The sequence below is a fragment of the Elephantulus edwardii genome, unplaced genomic scaffold (assembly GCF_000299155.1).
Source record: "Elephantulus edwardii isolate Elephantulus edwardi_28Jun2011 unplaced genomic scaffold, EleEdw1.0 scaffold00008, whole genome shotgun sequence".
In the NCBI taxonomy this organism is placed as follows: Eukaryota; Metazoa; Chordata; class Mammalia; order Macroscelidea; family Macroscelididae; genus Elephantulus; species Elephantulus edwardii.
Genome location: NW_006399758.1, coordinates 21,902,533 through 21,922,874, shown reverse-complemented (window position 1 = coordinate 21,922,874; position 20,342 = coordinate 21,902,533). Strand labels below are relative to the sequence as shown.

Genomic DNA, 20,342 nt, shown 5'->3' with positions numbered 1-20,342 from the left:
AAAACAATGAAAGAATCCTTTCTTTTACTTTTCCATTAAAAAAAAAATTGAGAATCAACCATAGCAGTCACTTCTGATGCCATCTATTCTGCTACTGACCACATTAATGATGATATTAAAAGAGATGCTTCCTAAATGGTTTGCCTGATTCAAGTTGTGATCTTTTCCATCACTACCTATGCATCTGAGAGCTGGACCATGAATAAGGATGATGGAATAATGGATGCTTTTGAGTTGTGTTGTTGGAGAAAAATCCTGAGTGTCCCACAGATTGCCAAAAACTAACAGAAAAGTCTTAAAGAAAGTTAGGCCAGAGTGCTCCTTGGAAGCAAGAATGGCAGAGCTTCATCTCATATTCTTTGGGCATATTGTGAAGAGAGGCTATTCCTTGGAGAGGGACATCATGTGTGGAAAGGTGAAGGATTAGAGAAAGATGGGAAGACGCTCAAAAAGATGGATTGACAGAATGATGGAAGCAAAGGCTTTGGCTATGTTGGATGGTAAGGATGGCACAGGATAGAACAGGGTTAAGATGTGTTGTTCAAAGGACCACTATGAGCAATAATCAACTCAACAGCACATATAGCAACAGATTTATTACCTAATATACCAAAATTCAACAAACAGTCATTTTGGGGGTGTCTAAGGACATATCCTAGAATTAGTTTCAGTCCTGAAAGGTGGATAGAAATATATGACATTATTAAATAACTACAGTTATAAAAAAATTCCTCATGCACTTTACACACACTAGTTAGCTGGATCTTCTCTATGGCCAAGTTAGTCATTTTAAAACAACTATTGTTACTTGCCAAGAAAAGAATATTTCATAATTGACTGTGGTCAGCCGAGGCAAAGACAATGACCAGTGAATTATGCAAAGAATCGTGCAAATGGATGCAAGAGTTCCCTAAGTGTTTCTAAGTTCATTTGATATACATAGTTGATTAAAAAAAAAAAGATTTGGGGCTTTGCACTGGAGCCACTCATTGGCCAATTTAGAGACAGGAAAAAACAGAAAGGAGATATTACTAGAAACATGTTTGTGACAAAATTCCTGGCAAATAAGTGATTACTTAAAAGAAAGTTTGTCATTAGAATTTTTACAAAATGAAAAAAAAAATTTCTTTTGCTAAGGCACATAGGACTTCCCTCCCACCCCCAGCCCAGTAGTCATCAGAATGCTAAGAAAATGGAAAAGAAGGAAACTCGGGTTGTGGGAAGAGTAGGCTGTGCTTTGGCTGTTCCTGTGAAGCAAGTTAAATGCTTAGGGAGGTACATTCCCTTTTTCAGGTCAGCAGGGTACCATTTAGTACATTACTGCTGAAGTACCCTGGTGACCTGAATGAATTAGTGCAGCTTCCAAAGGTGCTTAACTTGCAAGCACTGAGAGCCCAGGCGTTCGAAGTGATAAATATTCTATTAGTCTTTTTTCTATTTAATATACCAAACATACAAAAAAAAAGGAGTAAAAAAGAAAGGTTTAAAGGGATTCTGTTGTAACATGAAGTACACAGGTTATCATTTTAGCCAATAGTTTCTATTTTCAACTTGCAGATAAGCCAGTAGATATAAGCCATGTTCTAAAAGACTACATTTAACTGTGTGAATCCCAGGTGAAAGAGCCAGTTAATTTTTGAGTGAAATTCTAACTCTGATATTCTTGTAGGAAATCTACTGGTTTGAAGAATTAAGTTTTGCTCCAAAATGGTGGTGGTTGTTTTTGTTGTTATGTGCCATTGTGTTGCTTGCAACTCATAGACCCTATGTACAACAACCCTCAACCCTGCTCTATGTGGAACCAACTTGTCTCTGACACACCTACCCCCATTACCCCAGTCACTAAGTCAGTCCATATTATCCAGGATGTTCCTCTCTTGCACTGTCCCTCCACCCTTCCAAGCATATTGTTACTCTCCAAGGACTGCCCCCCCCTTGCAACATGCCCAAAATGTATCAGACAAAGCATCAAAATCCTTGCCTTCAAGGAGTAGCCTGGATTTACCCTCTCCAGGTCAAACATGTTTGTTCTCTTAGCAGTCCATAGTTTATTCACTACTCTTCTTCAACACCACAGCTCAAAGGCATTGATTCTTCTTCTATCATCCTTAGTCATTGTCCAGCTCTCTGACACATAACAAGTAACTGCAGAGACCATGACCTTGATCAGGTGCACCTTAGTCTCCAGACTGACAGCCAGCAAAAAACTGTAAAGTTTGTCTGTGTGGTCCCTGGTCTTTCTTTTCCCTTTCTGCTCCTTGTTCTTTCTATCCCTAAAACCAATTGTTTCCCTATTAACCGTAGCCTCATACTATAGCCTCATATGTCTGTTAGGACATAATTTGAAACGTTGTTGTTGTTACAAGCAATTGAGTCAGAAATGACTCACTTACGACCCTTCAGTAGGTCTCCAGAGGCTGTAAATCAAACAGAAGAACACTATCCAGCTTTCTCCCACTGAGCAGCTAATAGATTCGAACTGCTTGTCTTTGGCAGTGCAGTGCAACTCTATACCACTAGGCCACCAGCGCTGAGTTGAAAAAAGGCATGTTTAAATTCTAGCACAAGTCTTTACTATTAGCAGCTTTGAACAAAACATTTTGTTCTGAACCTCTATTTCCTCAAATTAAAAACAAAGAAGAAAAGAAATTAACAGGACTGTCAGGAAGAGCAAATTAGATCATACTTATTAAGCTGAACTTAATGTGATTGTTATCAAGATATAGTTTTTCTTCAAAAAATGGTAACATTTTAACAAAACTACAAATACATAAACAGCAGATGACAAAGTAGATAACAAGAACCTCATAAAATTAAGTACTCATGCTCATCAAAACTTTTATCAATGTAGAAAGACAATCTACAGATGGGAAAGAAAATGTGGGGGAACAGAATATCTGACAGGATTCTATCTTTAAAACATAGTATAAAAGAGAAATAGGCCAATTCAAAATGTGAGCAGTGAACTCAGTGGTAAGGAATTGTGCTGTGAACCTAATGACATGTGGTTCAAATCCACCAGCCACTTTGAAGGAGAAAAATGGGTAATTTCTTCCTTTGCAAAATACTGCCTCTGAAAACTCACAGGAGGGTCGGCTATGAGCAGGGTCCAACTCAACAGTAGATGACAACAACGTAAGGGCATGAGTAGATAATTCATTTAAGAGGAAATTTATCTGACTTGCAAACATTAATCATTAGAAAGTCACAAATATAAACTACAAGGAGATACCATCTCATCTCCATTAAAATGATACTAGCTATAAAAACAGAAAACAAGAAATGGTGACAAGGATGTGCAAAGAGTGGAAGCTTTATGTCACTGATCATGGTATTGCAAAATTGCACTGCAGTTATGGAAAGTAGTATGGTGTTTCCTCCAAAAACTAGAAACAAGAGCCTTCTTATCTGGCAATTTCACTTATAGATGTATAACCTAGACATCTATTAGAAGAGACACAAACAGACAAACTCGTGAACATCTCTGTTTGTTAGGACATTATTTGTAACAGCAGAAAAAGAAACAACCTAAGTGACCCTAAATAGATGAGCAAAGAAACAAAATGCAGTGCACACAGACAATGAAATACTACACAGCAAAAAAAGAATTATTATAATTTTTGAAGCATCTTACAGTGTAGATGAACCTCAGTGAAAATATACTGAGTGAAAAAATAACGAGCAAAAAAAGAACAATTTTTTCATGAAGTTGGTTGTTGCTGTTGTTGACTGCCATCTAGTTGAGCACAACCCATGGCAACCCTATGAACAAAAGACCTGAAGCTTTCTATAACTATTGCCATTTCTTTAAGTTCATAGAGTTTCCAGAGGCATGTTGTTTCAGAATGTTTAGGATGTTACTTTTCTAAAAATACAAAAATATTAAAAACCTCTAAGCTTCTTTGCTAGTTACCAGGGGTGGGGAAAGGGGGATAAGAATATATTATGTACCATTGAGTTGCAACAGATATACAGCTGACCCTCCAGTGGCTTTTCAGAGGTAGTAAATCACACAGGAGGAGACTGTCCATCTTTCTCTCACAGAAAAACTCATTGATTTGAAGCAAGTGTTTTGTGAGGCAATACACACTGTCATTTTTGGTAAAGAGAAGGTAATAGCAAGTGTTTCTAAAGTGTGCACACCTTAACCAAAGTAAATACAGTAGGACATATTCAGAAAGCACATTTTTTATAAATATGACATCTACAATTGTGTGAATATATACATATATATATATATAAATGATGACAGAAGAAGAATTGATGCCTTCGAGTTGTGGTGCTGGAAAAGAGTCATGGACTGCCAAGAAAACAAATAGGTCTGTCTTGCAGAGGGAGAAATCAAGTTTCTCCTTGGAGGCTAGGATTTTGAAGCTCCATCTTACATACTTTGGGCACTTGGCCAGGAGAGACTGCCTTTGAAGAAGGACATCATGGAAGCTTGGAAGGTTGAAGGGACATCACAGGAGAAGAAGACCCTAAATTAGATGGATTGATACTATATCTAGGGCAACGGAGGTTGGTGTGTCAGATTTAGTGAGACTGGCTCAGAATAGGGAAGGTTTTAGAGCTGCTATACATAGAGTCATTATGGGTTGCAGGTGACTCAATGGCACATAACAACAACAACAAAATGTATAAATGTATATGTGTGTATATATATATTTTCCACAAAATTACACATACACACACACACACACAGACACACAGACACACACACTTGGACCACTGGTGGCCTAGTGGCAAGCTGCAATCCTGAAGGCACACTGTTTGAATCCACCAGATAATCTGCAGAGGAAAAATGGGAAATCTCCTCCTGTGCAATTAACTACCTCCGAAAACCTGCCAGAAGGTCAGCTATGGTTCAGTTCTAACTCAAAGGTACACAACAATACACACACACACACACACACACACACACACACACACACAACGGGCTCGAGCATATCTCAGATTGTGAGATGACGCAAGATAGGGCAAAGTTTAGATCTTTTGTTCACAAAATTGCTGTGTATCATAGAGAGAGCTCTGTTGGCCTAGTGGATAGAAAGTTATGCTACCAAGCCAAAGGTGGGTGATTTTAATCTATGGCACACAGGTCTAGTTTTGTTTTGGTCAAACATTCTTTTAAGCAGTGTATCACTGATCTGTCCATTTGTTGTACAGACAGAACTTGTGGTTGCTCTCATGCTAAACTGTCACACTGATGTGTCAAATGCAGTAATGGTTATCCATGGTAGAAAGTGGTGGAGCTAGCAGATTAAAACAGTCTTGGAAGTAGGAGTGGCACCCACTTCCAAAATATCTTGCCTCCAGAAACTACAAACTTAGAAAAACAATGAAAATTATACAAGTGTTCAGGTCCTTCATTCATAAGGTCATTATGAGTTGTCTACAACCCAACAGCACTTAACAATAACAACAGTAACATATAAAACAAAACAAAAATCAAACCCACAATCATCAAGTAGATTCCAACTCATAATAATCTTCTATTGAGTTTCAAATGAAAAGAACCCAATTTATCCTTCTCTTGCAGAGAAGCTGGTCAGTTCAAGGAACTGGCCTTTTGTTTAGCAGCACAATTGACAATGCATTTCAATATATTTTTATATACACATGAATGTATCTATACACACATGCATATACAGAGAGGTATTACTGATATACACATGTATGTGACAACATACATATACGTTCACATATATACAATAAAATATATTGTATTTTTTCACAATATATAAGATCACAGTTTGAGATACTTCTCAGGCACAGTCAAATTTCAAATACCTCTTGAAATTAGTTTTCTAGGTTGGAAGAAATCTAGACATTAGTTTCTGAGTTGGAAGTTTTGGAACTACATTCTCAAGGGGCAACTCAATAAACTGCAGTAATACATGAAATTCATGTTCTTGTTGGAGAAGCAGTGTTCGGGTCTTAAAAGATTGCAAATAATTGCTAAAGATTTCAATATCAGTTTGTATTTATCTATGTCAAAAGAAAAGAAAAAAGAAGAAACCAAAGACCCAGAGAGGAAACTCTTTTATTGACCTAAGAATCTACATGAACCATGGTCTCACATCTTCTACCCTGAGACCAGAATAACCAGATGGTGACCAGATATCACCACTGACCTTTTAGATCAAAGTTACTACTGATGGATCCTAATAGAATGGGAGAAAATGTGGAACAGAATTCAAATCTTTAAGGAGTATGGCCATACTGACCTAGTTGAGACTAGAGGATTTCCCAAAACATTTCTCCTGAGATATTCCCCAATCTTGAGCCAAAATTAACCCCTAGGACCACTTGTTAGCTAAAGAACAGATTGGCTTATATAACAAAGAATATTATTTAATGAATATTGCATTTAAAAATGAGACCAAATAGTCAACCATTACTCTAAAGAAAACTGTCAAACTGGAAATATGAGACTACAGACACATTGTGAAGAATGCAACCAATGTCCCTGAACATTGTGTAGAAATTGTTAAATGGGAATCTAAATTTCTGTATAAGTTTCATCAAACACATCATATATTCTTTTTTCCAAAGTCATGATATTTTTTAAAGGGAGTTAAATGGTTAAGTCAATTATCCATATCAATCTCCCATGAGTCTTACATAAGCAGTTGGTTATCAACTCTATGAAGGCTCTTCCTGCCAAAGAATATGCAATTACAGAATAAAAAGTCAGTATTTTAAAATTTTTAAGGTTCTTCTTACAAAATGAAGTTAACGAATACAATTGGATTCATCAATAAATAACGCTCTTCTTTGCAGTTTTATATGAGCATTCCACTAATTTTTTTTCAACAAAATATTCAGGGGTGAATAGTTCTTCAACTCTAATTTTCCTGTGCCACTCCTCCTTAAAATACACAGGATAGGGAACTACAATTCTAACACCTATACTTAAGCAATGAGAGAAATGTTGGGAGCCTCTAGTCATTTGTTAACTTTAGCTGTACTTCTAACAAGTTCAAGATGGGAGTTTACTAATAGAGGAAATGTGTATCCCATGCTATCAAATATGCCCTCAGAGAAAGGCTGCAGGAACATCTGAATAGAGTATGGCCTTAATATATCTTATACTAAAACATATACTTGATATACATATATTTATTCCTGATCACAGACCCTTTATTTAAAATAGAAAAAGAAAGCCAACCAGAATATCAAGAAATTATTATACCATTAAAAGGAATAAAATACTGTTACACATGGTAGTCATATGCAGCAGTTATCTTCTGTAATACCAGAAATGGTCATTACAATAATTTATCTATAAGAAGAATTCTGTTGTAAAATGAATTTACAAAGATTATCCAAGAGTCATGCTAAACTGCCATCTTGATTATTTAGAGGGGCTTACTGAAATTGTAGCTTGATAAATTTTGCATTTTTAGTAAGTGATTCTGTCTCCATTTTCTAAGTAATACATCAGTAGCCTCTTACTTATACATGAGAAACGTCATAGATGGTCTAGTCAAAAAGAAAAGCCCCATCTAGTCCTCAAATTCCCACCATAACTCTTGCTTTGAATTCATTAACAAAGTCTTTCTATGTTAGTAAGACCTAAAGTCAGCCGAGATACAGAAGTAACATTGTTCTACATCTATTGACGGCAAAGATAGTCACAGTTGACTCTGATTACTGCTGAAAAAATTAATTCAAACCTTCATTTTACGAAACTCAAACTTACTGCCATTGAGTGGGAATCAACTCACAGCTGACCCTTCAGTGAGTTTTAGGGAGACTGGAAATTGCATGAATCAGATTGTCTACTCCTTTCCCTCAGAGGCCCTGGTGGATTTAAGCCAACTTTCTATGAAGTACACTGACAGCATGCGCTCCATTTTTATCAATGATAGTCAACCATCAAATTTACCTGCAGCTTTGGTAAAAGTAGTGACTTATGAAGCAAAATTTAGGGAGCACTTGACTCCCATGTCAGAATTTGGGAGGGTAGGTTATGTACTACCACATTTATGGGACTAATTTGAGGCAATGGCTGACTGAATCAAGGTTCTTTTATTTTGATTATGACGAAAAAACAAAACACCACCACCATAAACAAGGTCCTTTCAAAACCTGGCACAAAATTAGTGCTCATTAAATGTTTCCATATTCACTGGATATAAAAACTATGCTATTATCCAGATATTCCACAAATAAGAGTTTTGGCCCAGACGCCTGTAACAACTGCACTCTTTTTGAGATTACAAATCTATGAAGATATTTCCTAATGGATTCGTGGTGTCTGTGCTTCCACTATTGTTTTCACTTTTTCAATAAATCATACCCTAAGGTCTTCTGAAATACACTGATAATTCAGACAAGAGTGCCTTATAAGGCTCAAATTATCTGAATAATGAACAAATCTCCACATCTAATTAAGCTCAGCCTCAGCATAAGGCTTAGACTCAAAGCAAACTTGGTAAGGCATTTCCAGTAGAACTCAGGCAGGCCAGATGTTCTGGAAGCAGATCCGCGGTCATTATGCACATGCCCGCTCCTCCTCACTCCACCCCGGGCCAAGACCCTTTCAGCAGCACAAGGCCTGGTTAACATATGACTCTAGCCACAATACTGTGTGTCATCCTAGCACCTATTTGAACATTTCAGCAATTTTAAACAAGCTCCACTGACAAGAACAATTAAATTGAAACCAAAAGAACACGCAGGAAGAGCACATTAATTATCAGATAGCACCTTTGTCTGCATTACCTAAATGACTTCATGGTGGGTGACATATAAGCAATTTACTACTTTTGGTTAAACCATACATACATTTCATAGGAGACAGAACGAATATAAGTTCTACAGACAAAGTAATGTAAATCATATAAGACTTGTTGCTGTTAGGTTACTGTCAAGTTAATTCTGACTTTTAGACACACGCTATATACAATAGATCAAAACTTCATCCTCTTCTGCACCATCTACACAATCTCTGCCACATTCAAGTCCACGGTTCCAGTCACTCGGTCAATCCACCTTGTGCAGGGTTTCCCTTCCTGTCACTAACTCTACACCTTTCCAAGCATGATACCCTCTTCCCAAAGACTGGCCCTTCCTGATAATATGCCCAAAGTAGAAAGTACTCTCTCTTGGCCTACCACTGAGACAGAACTGACTCATAGCTACCCTCCAGTGGTTTACAGAAGGCTGTAACTCACACAGGAAGGGATTTCCCATCTTTCTCTTGTGGAGCTTCTGGCAGATTTGAACCACCTAAAAGGTGGTATAGTCACAGATTATACCACCAGAGCTTCCTTAGAAAGTTATTGTTTTGCCATGGAAACCAGCCTGATTCAGAGGTGACCTTCCACCAGGTTTTCAGATGCTGTATCTTGGCACAGAAAAATCACTGGCCTTTCTCCCTAGAGTGGCTGGTGACCCATGCCTTTGAGTGGGCAGGGGAACTTCTTACCAAAAGGCCACCAGAACTCCTCTAAAACACACTAGTACTGCCAAAATGTCAACTGCATTTTTTTTGAGGTTGTACATATGTGTTCGTGAGGTGTGGGGTGCCATTTGGCAGTAGAGAGATGAAGGGACACCTTAGGGAGAAACACTAGAAAGTTTTCTCACCCTCTCCTTACCTGGGAACATTGTGACAATGGACCCAAAAGTGTCAAGGATGATAAACATGATGCAGTAAAGAACAATGCTCAGATCTATTATTCATGGGGTTGCTATGAGTAGTAGTTGACTCAACAGCACTTAACAACAGCCACCCTCTCTAAGACCCATAGAGAAAACACTACCCTGCATCTTCCTGCTGCCTTACTCAACAAACACCAGAAATATTTCCAGATTAATATGTTTCTTTAAAGATAGTAAAATGAATACACCCTGGGAACCATATGGAAATCATTTATACCTTTGGATGTACAGCAATGCTTTTATGAAAAGGTTTATTTTCCCTTAATTAAAGAAATGCTAGTTTTCCCTGGAGAATTTGCTGTTGTTGTTTTTGTTAAGTCCCATTGAGTTACTCATGACTCATAGCAACAATCTATGAAAAACAGATCTGCCCTTGCCCTGTCCAGCACCATCCTCACATCCTCTGATACGCTCAAGTCCACTGTTACAGTCACTGTGCAATCCACCTTGTTGAAAAATAGGCAATTTTGCAATAGGGAGTCCTGCCAGGAAGAGACTATCTAGGTGGTATAAGATAGTAAAGATTTTAGTAAAACAGGTAAGACCATAATGACAGAGTGTGCCCAGAATGCAGCAGGATAGTATTAACAGCAGGACTTAGGAAAGGCAATTGGATATTAACTGAGGAAGTTCCAAGGACAAACATAACTTTCTTTAAATTTTGTCTGATTTTGGTAACCATTGTACACAGTGTAAGTAATCTATTCTGTTGTTGTGTGCTGTCATTTCAGAACTGACTTATAGCTGACCCTTTCAGAGGTAGTAAATCACACGGAGAGATTGTCCATCTTTCTCTTGCAGAGCAGCTAATGGATTTGAACTGTGTATCTTTGCATCGATGGTGCATAATTCCATATAACTAAGCCACCAGAATTTCCTATTGTGAATGTAGAAAGAAAGTTCCTATTTGTGCTGAAGTATCCATGGCACAACATACAGCTGTGCTTAAAAAACAGAAGTAGACAGACTAGATAGAGTTGGCCAATTGCACCGTGATCTGCAAATACCAGTAATTTATTAGATACTATTAGCTAACCAACTTGTCTCTATTTAATCTGCATATTTATTCATTATTAATATTACACACACATCTATTTTCTACTACAGAGAACACTTCTTTCAACATCTTCCTTGCCTTTTTATATAAAAAACAATAGAATAATTTGAGTCATGATTACTTTTCTTAAATCTTGCAATTGTAATTAAATTTCACACTGCATTTCCAACCTGAAATGAACATAAATCTGAAACCAATACATAACGTATAAAAATTTCCATATTCAAGTTCATGTTCAGCAACAGAAAAGAGTAACTTTTGTTTGTCTCTGAAAATGGCTTTCTTCATCTAAACAAATGACTAAAATAAAATTAAGAAAAACCTGTACTGGTTTCTTAGAAACACATATTCCAATTTCCTTTTGCACAATGACTTTTATACAAATGAATACCACACAATCTCCGGACCTCTTTTACCATCACACGGGGACAATGACAGTTCAATAATTGAAATGGTACATATCTGGTATATTTGATTTTAAATTGCAAAGTTGGACTTGGGCCTATTGAAATAAAAATACTTGTGACTCTTTATTAATTCCAAACTGATCAGGTTATTATTTCCTACTATGCAGGAGAGGGGAGGGAGCAAAAAGTAGGTGAAGCTAATTATTTTTTATTTCCTCTCCACATACTTTCCCCAACGTACCTCCTTGCATTCTCCTCCGCAAGCCCCTCACGCACCTTGATTTTAGTTTCTAAGCCTAATTCTTTCATCCATAACATGGATAATGAGAACCCCCCAAAAATGCTCCATGGGGGAATGTTATACTAAAAAGTTACCTAGGTCTAAGTCCCATGTGTGTTCTTTTGCTTACCATGGAGACAAGCATTTCATTCACTGTTCCCAGCCAAGTTGAAATCCAGATATGAAAACAGCATTACAGAATTCAGACAGACTATTCGGCTTCACTACTAGCAGATGCAGGAAGAAATAAGCTAGCCTAATTAAGCTTTTGACTTTGAACTAGCAAAGCTGTGAATACCTCGCTTAAAGAAATACATATAATATTATAAGAACAGCTGAAGTACAGGTGTTGCAAGAGTATTATTAGCATGTGCTTCATAGGACAATGGCTCCACCAATCAAATGACGAGAAAAAACTTGTCCATATAGAGCCAAGAATAAACCAAACCATAAATCTAAACTATATACTATAAACTAAAGCTAAGTCTCATTAGATTGTTCTCAGTGTAAATGTATGGTATAAAGTAGTTTTCACTGTATCTTTTTTTTCCCTTTTTTGTGCTCTCGACAAAAAATGTGGGATCATTTAAGAGAGAGACCAAACTGCAATGCCATCTTTAAAATGTAAGTTAAAAGCAAATGCATTTCTTGCATATCTTCTTTCATTTAATTGATAAGTCCATTATTCATCCTCCAAATATATACTGAGGACCCATAAAGGAAATATCAATTCACTACAATTGTAAGAGGATACAAAATTATGAAATTAGATAATCATAAAATATAATAAACTTGGTAGAGAAAACATACTGTTAACACAAAAAAACTTTAAGTTGCAATGCCAGCTATACATTTAGCATTTATTAGCCTCACTTTGAATATACAATCACGGTATTAAAAGAGAAGATTAAGGGCAATCTGCAGTTTCATTTTATTGTTTTCATTTCCTAAACCAATGTTGCTTCCTTGTTACAATTTTTTTGGAAGAAAAAAAATCGAAATTTAATAGTCCTTGGCATTTAAGAGTTTCAGAGAATTTCACTTTAAGAAATGAGTAAGATTTTCTTAAGACAACAAAATTCCTTCTTAAAAAAAAAAAAAAAACAAAAAACTAAGGAAAATAACACTGCCAAAAATGAATACAGCTTTGTTTGTTTTTGCAGTCATCGTTAGCAATAGACATAAAGGTATTCTTTTTTTGAGCCCATATGGAAAGATCATCAACACATTCTGCCTCTGGGTTCTTTGCCAAAATACCATAACCCACAAGCCTTCTACCTTAAACATAAAAGGAAAGGTGTTGTTCTGGTCAAATAAAGAAATAATTTTTACTAGCATACGTCTAATGTTAAAGCTGCCTAAATCCTGCCAAATACATTAAAACAACATCTGTAAAACAGATTTTCATTAAATTGATCAGTTTAACGTTAAGCAGCTAGGCAGATGATGCTTTTAAGCTAAACCTTAACCTTTAACCTTTCACCTCCTTAAACTAGAATAAGGAACCACACTTATTTTGGGTTTTAAGCTTCAGTTTGACAATTCAAGAAATAAAGTGGTCTATTTAAGTCAAATTGACACATCAACACAGTTAGAATGTTATGAATCAATATGTTGTCAATAATGAGAAAAGCTGTTTGCTTGCAGCTCTGTATTCATCTTATAACCACTACTGTCAGTTCCCCTTAAAAGTCTAAATAATTCACAATGCAAAATGATGTAAATTAAACTCCTAATGAAAATGAATTTTATGTAAGAAATTATTGTCTAGTCATTAACTCAGGAACTATTTTAAGTCTAATTTCAACATTTTAGCTATATTACAAACCATCATTTCTCCAGACACGAGCCAATTTCTTAGGTTCTCATTTAAAAGCAATTAATGTTACTTATGAACCAATTTTATTTTACCAACAGAGGCTACCAAGCTTGATAATATCCTCACCACTGCCCTTTAAAATCCTCTATTTCTGACTCCCTCGGTCTCTGTAAGTCAGTTTAGAAGTTCCATCTTTAACGTGCAGCAATTCTGGAGTGTTTTCTTACTTACTATGAGGCCAAAGCCACCATAATGTACCTTGAGCAGTAGTACAAATAACATAATGTAATTGTTACACTAAGTTTTAATAGCTCTAATATTCATATCTTCAATTATGGTAGTTTTGTTCCAACTAATTGTTAGCTGTTTATGACCATGTGCACATGAGACATTATAAGGAAACTAGGGCATGAATTTAAAATATAAACAAAAAGAGTGGGGGTGAATCCATTTTTATATGATTTCATTTTTTTTTTTAAAGTTAGGACATACTCATTGATTCTGGGCTCTAAAGCTCTCTGCTTTAAATAGTCTTCATAATAACCAATCTTTTCATGTCAATCAGTTGTTATATAGTCAGAGATTATCTTTAACTCTCCCTGTAAAATAACTTTCAGGCGTAACTAAACACCTAGCAAATTGCTCTGCACAGAGCTACGTGGTCAATACACACTATCAGTAGATATATAATTTATATACATACACATATAAATAATCATCAAACAATTAGATTAAATAGCCTTTCCTAGCAAAATAAATAGTAACACTCTACCTTTCTTTAGGCTCCCACATGAGATTCATAAAATCGAAAAATTTGTGCATTTATATCTTCTATTCACAACATGTTAATTTAAAGTGTTAGAGGAGCTGCGTGAATATAAACACATCTCATGAATATTCTATATAGCTCCCAGGGTCTAGATCTATTATTTATACAAACTTAATGTTTGCTTCCCCCCCTCTTCTTCTAGAAGTTTTAATAGGTCAGGTATCAACAGAAAAAAGGACAATTGAATAGTTGTCAGCCATTGCTGCAAAACCTATGAATTATAATACAATTAATCCTTTATATTATATTTTCAATACTATCAACTTAGAGGCCTTCCATCTTACATTAGGACCTATACTCCCCTCAAACTGTGTAACCCAAATCTAATGCTTTCATTATTGATTCACAGAGCGTCAATACCACAGGAACAATTTTACAAATTCTCACATGGAGAGTCTTTAGGAATTTATGCCCAGTACATCAATCTAGAATTTGAACTTTAAGAAACAACTGAAACAAACATAACTAGACCAATCCAAATAAATAATTCCTGCCTCGAATTTAGACAGCCACAATCTGTTCTTTATTTCATTGTGTGCTTGTAATTTGAAATAACATTAGAAAAGCCATAGGTATTATAATCACTAGTTGACTCCTGATAGTATAGTTATCACTGATTTCTAGTATAAATCAATAGATAACACTTGCAAAATGGATTTTGTAATCATATTTAGAGCTTGTTACAATGACTAATGGTTTGCAATATTCCCTGAATTTTAATATTCTCCAGACAAAAGGACTTTTTAATAAGTTACCAAGTTATTCATCATAGAAATGAATGTGTTACAATTCTATAGGAACCAAGACAATCAAGCCAATCCAGTAAACAAACTGCAGAAAATAAATTACCCACTAATTAGGGTTTAGAAAAAGTAAAAACAAGTTAGGCAATAAATACGTGTTCATCACTTGCACATATCCATTATATCTGCATGGGGATTTTTCTCAGTAAAGACAAAAATGCATTTGTCATTTTATAAGCATACCTGTTTACGCATACCCTCTGAAATTTTGAGAAACAAACAAAACAAGATTAAACTATTCTAGCTAAAAAAAAAAAAAGGCTTGCAAAATATACCAGGGCTTAGTTCTAATGACTTTCTATTAATGCGTAGAGAGAGTGTGTGTTTTCAAGAGTACTGACTATGTACACCCTAGGAAAAAAAAAAAAAATTCATATGTTTTGATTATTTTTGTTGGTCACAATAAAAGATGATGTATTCAGAGGTAGTGCATTACCTCTGCCCCTGTAACCATTAACACTTGACCAAGAGTCGTATTTTTTGAAAATTCAATAAATAAGAGAGACTTTGAAAGGATTCTTTTATATATAAAATATACAGAAAAGTTCTTTTGCTGCAGGAAACAAATGAAGCAATAGATACCACTGTAATTTGTAACTGGGGCGTTTGTCATTGAAATAAAGTCTCCCATTCCAGACATATAATTCAAATCTGCTTTTAACTCTTCCGTTTCTCCCTCATTTTCACCCTTAACTTGCAAGACCTGTGCTCCAAGTTCTGAAACAGTTAATCTCCTCTATACTCTGTGCCAATGGATCAGGATGTCACTGCTTACCTTGTAGAGCTTCAGGGCCGCCTCGTGCCTGTGATTGGTGGTATGCAAGCGTAATTTATCCACACTGTTGGTGTAGTAGTCACAGGCATTACATTTTAGGTGAACGGGGTTGCCAATGGCGATACACTTCAGCCTCCACTCATTGCTTTTGCCCCCTTCTTTAATGTGAGCCACCAGTTGATATTTCTGCATATGTTTATCAGTCTTGCAGTGGAGCTGGAAGTTGGCTTTGAGCTGAGTATTGTAGTTACAGAGCTTGCACTGGTAGATATCTCCAATTACAGCCCTCCATTCCTCTTCAGGGAGAGCGCGTTCACTGCTCACATGCACACTTAGGGCCTCCAGGCTGTCAGAGGTGAATTTGTTGCAAACAGCACACTGGAATAGCTTCAGCGCTGGGTCACTGATATAAGGTGACAGCTCTCCTGCAGTAAGGAGGGACAGGTCATCACCCATTAGCTGACCACTGGCAAGCCGGATTTCAGGCGGCAGCTCATTATTTACTACAGGAAAAAAAAATTAAAAAGAAAAATAGAGACTAGGAAACAAAGCACACACAAAGGAATCTGTAAAATAAAGTCTTGACAAGGAATGTGCTTTCTCTAGAGCTTAAACTATAAAAAGCTGTAATAGGATTGAATCAGGATCAATTACAATCATCCCTTTCAACTTCTAAATTCCCTCATCAGATAGCTTTAATTACTCCTACCGGGCATGATGTCATTCTGAAATTTGTATTTTTGAGGGCAGGAGCGTTGATCAATACTATAACAAAACAGTCATGTGCTTGCAATTTAAGAGCCCAGATAAACTTACATAAGCACTAATTGTTATTTCCTAATTTGTCTTAAAGCTTGATGAGATTTGGCTAATACTGTACACGTGCCTGTAATCCACTGCCAATACCTGGTGCAAAGTGCTATCTTTAACTCTCTATCATCACAGGCCTTAATATTTGTTTCGAATAGATCTAATTTGACCGCACAGCACTCTGAAGCATCTCAAACCCGCCATCTGCACGAGTACCACCTGGTTGGAAGCCACAGCCCTCTGACGTACGGCTGTTGATCGCATCGAGCCAGGGGAAACGAGCAGGTGCTCATCAAAGTGGTGCATGGAGGAAGACAGTGTGTGCTCACATCTCTTACGCTGCCCTTGAGCTTTAACTATTTCGTCTCTGAAGCTGATTTCAGGTTTGCAGTGGAAACCCAAACCCAGCTGAGTTCTGAAAGCTCGGCTCCAAGACAAGATAGCAAGTCCTTTCGCTAGCCGGCCATGCCCACTTTGTTGGCGGCTCGGCCCTTTCACTGGGTGTCATCACACCAAATCAACATTTGTTGAGAAACTAAGAGTAGGCGTGCCAGGAAAAGCAGTACATACTAACCAAGTCCCGGTGCCAGCGCAGATGCTGTGGCGGGGTCGAGCTGGAAGGGGTTGAGCATCAGCTGAGAGTCGGCAGGGTTTTCCAGCTTCATGCCGGTCAGGCCTATGTTCTGTGCCAGGTAGTACTGGTAGAGTTCCGCCTCGGCCGGCGCCAGGCCCAAGTGCAGGTTATGCTGGATCTGCTTCATGTTCTGCTGCAAGAGCATCATGTTGTGCATGTGCTTCTCGCTGGTCATGTGGATGCGGAGGTTCCTGGCCACGTTGGTTTCATAGTCACACACCTCGCAGCGCCAGGTGGGTTTCTGTTTGGGTTTGGAGGGCGAGGGCGTCCCACAGCCACTGAGGCTGGGGTTGGGGGCTGGGGCGGAGTGGCCGAAGACCTGCTCCCCGTTGCCATTTTGGAGATTCTGGACGTTGTTCAGGTGCTTGTCTGACTGCATATGAATACTGAGGTTGCCTTTGGTAGTGGTAGAGTAGTTACAAACCTCGCAGCGGAAGGGTTTATAGCCACACGTGTAGCTCTCTCCCCGGGCGAGCCTGGGGTGAGGCTGTCCAGTCTTGCAATAAACGCAGGAGCCTCCCGGCTCCGGGTGTTTCTCCTTCATGTGGGCCTCCAGGGTCTGCTGATACTTGTAGTGCCAGTTGCACTTGGGGCATTTGAGGGTTTTGCAGGAGTTCCTGGAATGCATCATGGTCATGTGACCCCCCAGAGACCTCGAGGACCCCAGGACCGTGTCACACTTGGGACACTCGATGCCACTGCCCGGGGAGCCGTCTCCTGCAGGCCCGGGCGTGCCGGGGGTGCTCGGGGTGAAGCCATGCTGGTGAGGAGTAGCTGAGCTGTCGTCGTCTCCCCGGGCCGTTTCATTTGGGTGAGCAGCTGGGGCACTGTCCTTGCTGGCAATTGCATCCGCGAAGTCCTTGCCCCCGATGCTGTAGTTATTAGCAGCGCCGCCGGCCCTGGCAGCCGCCGCCTGCTTTTTCTTCTCTGCGTCCTCGGAGACAGCAGCCGAGGTGGACGAGGTACCCTTTTCAATAAATTTTAGCACACTGGATGATAAAGGAGAAATGCTTTGGTTTAAGAGAGGGAAATCTTTGCTAGCAATACTATCGGTGAGTTCCCCTAACACTTCCTCGTCGTCGAGTTCGTTGGAGTAGGCGTCGTCTTCGTCCTCCTCTCCCGGTTCTGGGGGTTCACTCTTGACAGGGCACTCCCCGTTGGGGTGCAGCGCACTGCCTTCTTTTGGCCTCTCACAGTTGCTCTCTTGGTCAACTTGGCTCTCTGACATCTTGCTCGATTCCGACGATGAGTGGCTGAGGGAGACGGAGGTAATCGGGGTGTTCACTACTAAACTAGACAGCCCCCCCAGATTCACTTCGGCCTTTGGCATCGGGGTGACCCCGAGCGGCTGCTCGGCGGAGCTCGGGGCGCTCACGCTGCCTTTCAGGAAGGCAAAGCCAGCCGGCAAAGAGTCACCGTTTTCAACATGAAAAGCGCTCCATAAACCGCGGAAGGTGGGATCGGGTCCTATGAGGTTTGTAGTAGAAAAATGGGGATACACAGAAGTGGATTTTTTTGGTTCCAGAAAGCTTATAAGAGGTTCTTTGTCTTTACCAATCCCCTGTATTATGGCGGACACGCACTTGTTGCCGAGGAGCTTCTGCTCCTCGTCGTTGAGGGTCATCCGATGGTCGTGCACAGCGTGGGTTACAAAGGACCGGATGTAGCCGAAGGACAGCTTGCACAGGAAGCACATGAGCACGGGCTTCCGCTTCCCATCGCTGACACACCCATCGAACTTGGACAGGTCCACACTGGGGGGGACATCTTTGGACACACAGGAGTTTTTGGCTGAGCCGTCACTGGTGAGATAGTCTTTCTCTCGCTTGTGTCGGAGATCGTAGACACGGAAACTGTGCAACACAGGACCGACTCCTGCTAGTGCTGAGGTATTTGGGAAAGCCTGATCGGCTGTAAATGGTTTCCCGAGGGATGAAGCGATATGAAAAGTGTTGATGATCTGTGGGTAGAAGGACATGGGCGCGGACGCAGGCTGCTCGCTCTTCTCGCCAGCGGGCGCCAGGGCGTCCAGGAACATCGCCGTGGAAAAGAGTTTGCTGCTGGGCCCAGTCTGTGCATTCTGCCCACTTTCTTTGGAGTCCTCGATTATATATGCTGACCCGTCAGGCTGGTAAACAATCTCCCCGGTTAAGTTCTCCACGTCACTGTCCTCTAACTCGCTGACTTCACTCTCGTTGTCATCCTTCAAGACGGGAAGGCGGGCATTAGGGCAGTGGTGTTCCATGTATTTCTGTAAACTGGGAAAGGAAGTGGCACATTCGTTGCAGGGTATCTCCTTTGCTGAGGTGACCTGAGTGGCAGCTGCATTCTCCACACTGAAACCCAGCAAGACTTCACTTTTGCGCTCATCCGTTTTCAGGTTGTCATCCGTGGGGCTGTTTTCCCTGTCAGCCTCCATCCCTGCAACTTTCTCTGGCACCTCATTATCAAGTTGTGTCGTTCCACATAGCTTTGATGTGCTCTGCCCATTTTCCTGCCTTGAGATAGGAGGGGAGTCACAGGTTTCCATGGCAATTGCTACATGGGGATCTCATTTCATCCAGCCTGTCAGGGACCTGGATAAAAAATAAGGTGAGAGAAGCCATTTTTATTAAATAATGACACAGCTCACTAATAGCCCATCACTAATTTACAGCTGCTGTAAACTTGACTATCTAAAAAGGTGAGGGCTAAAACGCAAAACCCACACGTCCATCTATCACAGACAGACTTTGGATAAATGTAGCAAAATAATGTAGATAGCTATCACCGGCATGCCTGCACATCCAGAGTGTTTTTGAAATTGCCATGAGTATTCATCATAAATCTAAAATTTCTATCAGGAGTCCTGATTTTCCTTCCAGTCCCAGTTTCGGGGGGGTGGGGGGGAAGTATATCTACGGTATAAGCAAGATGCTGGAAAACCCACTTTACCCAGAATAGAAATGTAAATGGCTTTTATATATTGAGGCAGAAGAGAAAGAACAATACACACACCTTAACACTTGGTAAAGAATTTACCTTTGACTCTATCAGGAGTCAACTGCAAGGGGAATGAGTGTGGGAGGAAGGCTAGCCAAAATAGGACTTTTAAAATTAGAAATATGACAGTCACAGGCAACACAGACCAAACTCTCCTCTGGTTTTCATTTTGCCAGTAAATCAGCTTACTACAAATCTTCCGTGTGCAAAAGCTCTCAGCAGGTATCTGGCTGGCCCTGATTAAGCACCAATCACAATTCTTCCCCACACTTCA

At 39.2% G+C, this 20,342-nt stretch overlaps 1 protein-coding gene across 1 annotated transcript in view; it reads right to left on the bottom strand.

The window, feature by feature from the left end:
- ZFHX4 (zinc finger homeobox 4) overlaps window positions 1-19,616 on the bottom strand; it is a 242,312-nt gene extending 222,696 nt beyond the window's left edge. The window contains exons 1-2 of the mRNA XM_006880542.1: window positions 17,027-19,616; window positions 15,643-16,145 (exon numbers count right to left, since the gene is read on the bottom strand). Coding sequence (XP_006880604.1) covers window positions 15,643-16,145; window positions 17,027-19,616 — 3,093 coding nt within the window. The remainder of the gene's footprint in view (window positions 1-15,642; window positions 16,146-17,026) is intronic.
- Window positions 19,617-20,342: the final 726 nt, after the last annotated feature.